At 43.5% G+C, this 7,768-nt stretch overlaps 1 protein-coding gene across 2 annotated transcripts in view; it reads right to left on the bottom strand.

Annotated features, from left to right (window-relative positions):
• SYTL3 (synaptotagmin like 3) overlaps positions 1–6,342 on the bottom strand; it is an 82,231-nt gene extending 75,889 nt beyond the window's left edge. For both annotated transcript variants that reach the window (XM_036872031.1, XM_036872030.1), the window contains exons 1-2: positions 5,716–6,342; positions 3,110–3,328 (exon numbers count right to left, since the gene is read on the bottom strand). In XM_036872031.1, coding sequence (XP_036727926.1) covers positions 3,110–3,328; positions 5,716–5,825 — 329 coding nt within the window. In that variant the 5' untranslated portion in view covers positions 5,826–6,342. The remainder of the gene's footprint in view (positions 1–3,109; positions 3,329–5,715) is intronic.
• Positions 6,343–7,768: the final 1,426 nt, after the last annotated feature.

The raw sequence follows: 7,768 nt of genomic DNA on the forward strand, positions 1-7,768 counted from the left end.
CCTCAGAACTTTTTTTCACTTTTCCCTCTTTCATCCCCTATGACCAAGTTCCATCACCCTTTTGTTGAACTGTCCCTCACATTCCCCATCTCTATTGCCGCCAGCCTCATCCCCTCACGCCTCGTTCACTGAAAAGACTTTCACCTGCTTCATTCACCTTCATCTTCCCCTCCTGAGTCTGTGCTGCAGAATGCAGGCAGACTTTCACCTGGCTTTCTTCTGGCAAAATGTGTGTGCTCACACCCCATTTCCTACAGCCTCCAGTCCAAAAATACGAGTGGCTTTTAAGACCCCGTCCCTCTGGGCGAGTCTCCCAGAAGGCAGGAGAGGGAGGAGATCAAGAAGGGATGGGATAAATTAGGAGTTTGGGATTAACAGATATATACTACTATATATAAAAGAGGTAAAACAACAAGGACCTTAGAAATTTAAAAAGAGAGAGAAAGAGAATCATTTCTTTGATATATATTCTTCCAGATAATTTTGCCTATGTATCTTTTTTAAAATGAAAGAAAAGTGTACCACAAGGTTTTATAAGCTGCTCTTGAAACTCACAACAGCTGGTATGCATCTCTGTGTTAACAGCACCACATCACATTGTTAATGGTTTTGTAATATTCTACTTGATTGTATGTGTTCATTTTTACCATTAAAAATAATTTTGGATCACTCACAGTGATTTAAATTTAAAACAAAGAGAAGAGATGGGACTCGGGAGACCTGGTTCTAGTCTTACTGACCGCACGGCCTTGGGCTCCCTTGTGTCTCTAAGCCTCCGTTTCTTCACCTATAAAATTGGGATAATGGTGGTAGCTGTCACGTAAGATTGTTTGAAGATCTAAATAAAACATTTGGTGTCAAGAAATGCTTAACACAGCCTCCCATGTGGTGAGTGGTCCACACTCATCCCCACGATGTTCCCTCTCCCTGACAATGTCTGTCTCCCTCTCTAATCCCGACCCGCTTCCAGAAATGCTCCCACCTGGGTGCTCTGAGAAGTCACCTTGAGCCAGCTCAGCCCTCCCTCGCCTCTCCCTCCTCTGAGCTCCTGGGGTCCTCAGCAGAAAAACTGCCCAGAAGGCAGAAACCTCAGGTGTCTCCTGGACCCTCAACACAAGCCCAAGGCCAGCACTGGTCACAGGACTTTGGCACTGACTGCAGCAATCTGTACACTGGTTTTGCTTTTTTAAAATTGCTACCCTAGAGCGTCTTCTTTCTTGATTTTAAAACCTATTTTCTCTCCTGTTCCCACGGCAAATCCACTTCTTGAAGAATGAGTCTTAGGCTGAGGAAGAAGCAGGGAGAGGAAAATGATAGGGTCAAAAACCTGTCCAGGTCCCAGTTCAGTTGTGACTATCGACTACCCTCAAGTTTTACCAAGCCTTTTCTTTGGTTTGGCCCCAAGATTGGACGGCAGCCCAGCGTGGACAAAACTAGAGCGAAAGAGCAGAGAGCTTCGAAGAAAGTAGGCAGGGAGGGGGGGAGTTGGGTTATAAATTACTTAGCTCTCTCCCCAAACGATTTCCTGTGTCAGTTCACTCAGAGCAACGCAATCATCTTAGATATTTTGAAAAACATCCTTATTTCAACATAAGGAAGCTGGGGTTTCAGAAATCACGCTTCATGAGCTTAGAGCAGTAAAGTAACAATGCCCCGGGCATGGTGCCCTCCAGGGCAGAGATTTCAGCAGGGCCAGCTTCCTGGGAGGTTGCCTCAGCCCCTGTCCTATAACCCTGTGGCTTATAGTTAACCACTAGATGAGGAAAAAGTGCTGAAGAATTTAATACCTTACGACACAGTGTTTATCATTAGTGTTTATCAACCAAATATATATGGTTGAGTGGAGATCTTAGGACCTTTCCTCCTCTCTCAAGAGCCCAGACCTGCGTGAGCACAAGTGCGGCCAGGTGGCTCACAGTAAATCTTGGTCTTTCCCTGTCAAGCTGAGAAAAGCCTGCAGGGCGTTGGCTTCACAAACTGAGGAAACATGAGATGTGTGGAGATAACTCTGACCATGTGGGAGTGACCTGGCGGTGCTGCTTCAGAGAGGGGGAGCTTAGGAACAAGGAAATCTGGTTGAACAACCTGCTTTCGAATGAAGGGTTAAATACATTAAGCCTTGCAAAGGGATGGGAAATTTAAGGAGATTAGTATCAGGATGCCCATAGACACAATCCTCCCGATTTAGGGGGAGAGAAAACCCAGCTGCTGCGCCCACACTGTGTCAGCACCTCTCACAGTCTTAGACCCCGGGGCACTCACGCATCTACAGCAACATTTACAAGCTGTTTTCAAATCTCAGTCTCTGATTCCTCTCCTAGAGTCACACCAGACGAACATATCTACCTCTCGTAAGTTCTGTGATGTCCTTGTGCACGCTACCCCACAAGAGGCAGAAACACTCCCCGTGTTTCCAAGGAATCGACGACCAGCCCGTTCGTGCTTCGAACAGTGTGAGATCAAGCCACAGATGTTCTTTATCATTTTCAAAACTGGTCATTCAAAAATGCCAATTCCATGTTTAAAATATTTTAAAACCTCACAACATCAAAAGATTAGAATAAATGTAGATTCACGCTATCACTAATAGAAAGCATACCCATTTCTTTAGTAGAGCATCCAATACAGGTCAGCTTGCCTCCTTCAAAAAGGCCTTAATAAAGCTGCACAGGACACTCTAATATTCTCTATGTTACAATTCACTCCAGTTTTCCTCAAAGAGGTAAATTAAGCTCTAAGAAAACTAACAAAATGAACCAGTTAAGAAATTGAAAGGCATCTCAACTCCTACGTTAACTGATCCTCAGCCATTACAAACAAACTTTTGTAAATTAAAAAAAGAACAAAACAAAACTTTTTTCATATAACAAAACGCATTTTTGAATTACAATAACTTCCGCTTCTAGAAAGGCAGCTCCATATTAAGCACTCTGCAAACATTTCCCGATTAAGTTTGAGGAGTGACAGCTGTCTTTATCAACAGTTTGTCCTGGACGATCTCTGAGGCTCCCTGGCCCATCCTCCCCCTCCCCCCATCCTCCCCCTCCCCCATCCTCCCCCGCCCCCCCATCCTCACCCTCCCCCATCCTCACCCGCCCCCCATCCTCACCTGTCCTCGAAGCAAATGGTGCACTTCCAGGCGCGGGTCGCCCTCAGGACCACTCGGCACTTGGCGCACACGCGGTGGCTGCAGCCCCGGCACACGGCCCCCCGGTTCAGCAGGAGCCCCAGGGCCTGCTGGCAGCGGGCACAGGACTTCTGCTGGTACTCCTGGCTCCCGCTCTTCGAGCCTTTCCACCTGAGATGCTGCAAGTGTGTCTTCAGTTTCCTGTGGCCCAGAGAGTTAAATGATAAGAAGCGATTGAGTGGAAGGACAGATGCCAGCCAAATTCCTACGTGGCAAGGGCCCCAACAGCACCGCCCACGGCGAGAAAGAAGGGGCTTTGGCGTCCAGCACCCCCGGGTTCCAACACGGCTGTGTGAACCAGGATCTCTTGCGACGTCTCGGAGCAGAGACTCAGAGGTTTTCTCCGCTGTGCAAGCCTTACCTCCCAGGGTTGCTGTGAGGATTAAATGGCAAAGCATAAACACTATGGCTGGCACAGAGGGGTTAGCTGCTGATTTTGCTCTAGGTTCACCCCTCTGTGCCCAAAGGGCATTATAATAGCAAGCGAGAACAGTGAAAGAAGAGGAAAAATGCAGAAAATGGCATCAATTCTAAAATGCAAGGCAGGGAATGATCTATAAATATACAGTATACACACCTGCTATTGTCATAAGTTCCCCAATAAAGTTATTTAACTGATGCTATGCTTTTTTTTAATGGAATAATTTAAAAAAATTTTTTTTATTGGAGTAAAATTCCTTTACAATATTGTGTTAGTTTCTGCTGTACAATGAAGTGAATCAGCTATATGTGTACCTATATCCCCTCCCTCTTGGACCTCCCTCCCTGCCTTTCCCCCGCATCTAGGCCATCACAGAGCACCGAGCTGAGCTCCCTTGATGCTATGCTTTTGCTACTGTTTTTTGTGGGTGATCAGTTACTTTCAGTCCCTATTTCCCCAGGACAATAGCCCTAGTGCAAAGGGATATTACATTGGACCCCAAAAGGTATCATTAGCCAGAATACTCTTTTATGAAATGTCTGTTACTTACTTTTATTATTATTTTTAAAATTTTTATCGGAGTATAGTTGATTTACTGTTACTTACTTTTTTTTTAATGCTCGCTCTCATGTCTTTTCTTTCTTTTTTAAAAAATTTATTTGTTTATTTTTGGCTGCGTTGGATCTTCATTGCTGTGCATGGGCTTTCTTTAGTTGCGGTGAGTGGGGGCCACTCTTCGTTGCGGTGCGCGGGCTTCTCATTGCGGTGGCTTCTCATTGCAGTGGCTTCTCATTGCGGTGGCTTCTCTTGTTGCGGAGCACAGGCTCTAGAGCGCAGGCTCTAGAGCGCAGGCTCAGTAGTTGTGGCGCACGGGCTTAGTTGCTCCGCGGCATGTGGGATCTTCCCAGATCAGGGCTTGAACCCATGTCCCCTGCATTGGCAGGCAGATTCTTAACCACTGCGCCACCAGGGAAGCCCTACTGTTACTTACCTTTAGAAGAGAGAAGCTAACCCCAAGAAACAAGCTTACATCCAACTTTCAGGATTTGCTCTAGAATCAGTACCCTTTGGAACAAAACCTTTTACCACAGTATCCATGTTACTTTGTTGATATTAAAAATGATGCTTCTAAATCACCGAAAGATCTTGAATCATCAAAGAAAAATCCATTTTGTTCAGTGTATTTTTTTAGTGGAAGAAAGTATAAGTACACTTAGAGAGCTTTGGGATAACGTGAGGGTAGAAAAAGAACATTGTACTTTCTAGTTAACCAGAAATTTTTGCTCCTTCCTCAGACATTTGGTGGTCCAAAGTTTTATTTTATACGTTTACTTTTCTTGGCAGACTCTGAAGGAGTTCTGCCATTAAAAACAAAGCAAAACCAAAAAGCCTATTCCATTTACTTATTCTCTAGACCTCACACTCTCCATAAACATCGATCGATAAACAAAGCATCACCATATTAAAGATGGATCTTGACAGCTAACCACGCACACCGTTTTCATAGCCCAACCCTGCTTTGTTAAGTGTTAAACTAATGTCCAACAGCCCTTGGAGCTCAGAAAGAGGAAAGAGGTTCTCTGTTGACAGATCAGTCGGAGAGCAGGCTGGGCAGGTTCAGGCTTCATGCCCCCTCCCCTTCCCTCAAAGCCGGCTGGGAAGCAAAAGAGAGCAAAGAAAAGGACAGGAATGGATTCCAGCAGATTTGCTGTTTCTAAGCTGCTTTTTTTGTGCCTTCGGTTACCACCAAAAATAATTTAGGAAAACCCTTAGCCGGAGGTCTTTCCCTTGAAGGGCGTATGAGAAGCCTGAAAGTTTCCCTTGAATTATTCCTGCCAAGTAGGCAAATGGACAAGCAGACAGACAGCAAACTTATCACAAAAAAAGGCATTATTTTAAAGGAAAAACAAAAGGCATTCTTTCCCTTACCATCCCCGAAGCTTAGTGACACAGCAAAGGTCACCTCCCCCTACAGCCCTTCAGTCCGACTCTTGTCAGACAAGAAGCTGCGCAGGAAGCAAGCAGCAATACGCCAGGTAGAAGCAGCCTCCAAGCAGAAAAAGCCAAAAAAGAACTAAAGAATCCCACCCACTAAATGACAGCATACCGTATCCTTTCCTCCTCGATGTTTTGAACCTCCCGGTCCCGGTACAGGACCCGGAGGATCACCTCGCGTTCTGATTCCCGGAGGGATTTCAGGCTGACTTCTTGGGCCATTTCTGTCTCTTCTTAGACCCACGCTGAGGTTCTACTCCATGGCCTTGCGCTCCTGTCCCGTGGATGAGCTCAGAGTGTCCAGTGACAGCCCCACGTGCTTTTGAAAGCAATCCCTCTCCTATTTCATTGGCAACTGTGTTGCTTGTGGCTCTTTTTTGTTTTTTCCTTTTTAACTGTGTCACACTCCTCAGGAGAAGGAAGTTCCAAGAGGCCGTCCCTCGGTTGGGATGGTCACTCCCAGAGTCTCATGCCACCTGGGGAGCCTTTTCCCTGGGTCCTGCCGCAGCCTCTGACATCCGGCTAAGTCAAAAGCATATCTTTCTTCTGAGGTTTTGCCAGAGATTGTTACAAATTATGCAGGGCCCCCTGCAGATAATTTCTGCAAAGCAGAAGTAATCCCCGATCTGAGGGAATTTATGAAGAGCAGTAAGAATTGTATCAACGACTTATAGAAGTTACCTTCCCCTTCATATGTTTACAGGTAGAAGTAATGATGGTTAAAAGCCCAGCCAGTTCAATACCTGTAGAAAAGACAATAAAAATGGCATCATTTTTCCTGGCTGATGTACCTATACTGCAGCATTAGTCCAGAAAAGACAAAATGCTCTACACAGACAGATCTTTGCATTTTCTGCCATGATGATAACATAAGATTTTAAATTTTTAAATTTAAATTTAATTTAAATTTTTAAATTAGATTTTTAAATTTAATTTAAATTTTAAATTAAATTGGCCTTCTCATGTTTCTAAAAGCCTCAAACTTACACACTTGGATTTTTCTAATATGAATTCTGTATCTTGAGAGATTAGAGGCATATAGGTCTATATTTAACGTACATCATCCTGATTGAAAATACATTAGAACAATCACGTTCTCAACTGCTAACTGTCATTTTTACAGTTAACTTCAAAACTCAAAAAAAAATGTTTAATCAATTAAGGATGTATAAAGGGATATCACCACAACCTCAATCTACCCATTATTTATGGTCTTTAATGGTTTTCAGTGACTGCTTTATGCCTGGGGTCTTGTTTCTGGTTCATGCTAGTTGCCAGGTTCTGCATGCATTCTTCCTACATTTTTTTGCCATCAATGACGTTGGACACACATCACCTTCAATCTGTTCTTCCCCCCAACCAAGAAGATGGCATTGAATTGATAAAGCACTGTATAGATGCATGTCAATGAAAAGCAGAAAATGCAGATCTAATTGATGCACTTTCTATAATGCCATTTTGTTATCAAATCTACATGAATTCCTTAGTAATAAGACTTCCTTTCAATTCTTTAGAAGCTAAACTCCCTTTGTTCGGCTTCAACAGAAATTCACATTATATTAATTTATGATCCATAGCAAATCAATGAAAGAGAAGTTAATAGAACCCTAAGGAATCATTTCTTTAAGCAGAGATTCTTAATCTTTGGTCATCTGGTGAAGCTTCTGTATTTAAGTGCATAAAATAAAATACATTATTACAAAGGAAATCGATTATGCTGAAATCTTTAAAAATTATAACATAGTAATATATGAGTCCATTGATGCATGAAATCTAGCAGTGATCTAACAACGACTGTAATTTCAGAGTAGTGATGATTGTAAACAATGTTTTCAGATATCTGCAACATACAATGTGGCACAAAAATATCTGTGATTTCTATTTGTGGCAGTCACGAGTCCTGCTAGTTCTACTGTGGTTCGATGCCTATACTCATAATTGCAGGAAATGATAAATTTTAGTTACGGGTTAATGAAAACAACGATGTAAAATTTTTTCATGTCCAAGGTCATGGACCTACAGGCTAAGGACCCCTGGCTTAAGGGATTCTCTGTCAGTTTTTCTATTGTAGGATAAAGTTAAAATACATGGCCCACCCAAATTGCAGAGGTTGTATGAGAAGTAGGAAAGACCAGGGCTGCAAGGGGACGCTCCTGGCCTCTGGT

Source organism: Balaenoptera musculus, chromosome 12, assembly GCF_009873245.2.
Source record: "Balaenoptera musculus isolate JJ_BM4_2016_0621 chromosome 12, mBalMus1.pri.v3, whole genome shotgun sequence".
NCBI lineage: Eukaryota > Metazoa > Chordata > Mammalia > Artiodactyla > Balaenopteridae > Balaenoptera > Balaenoptera musculus.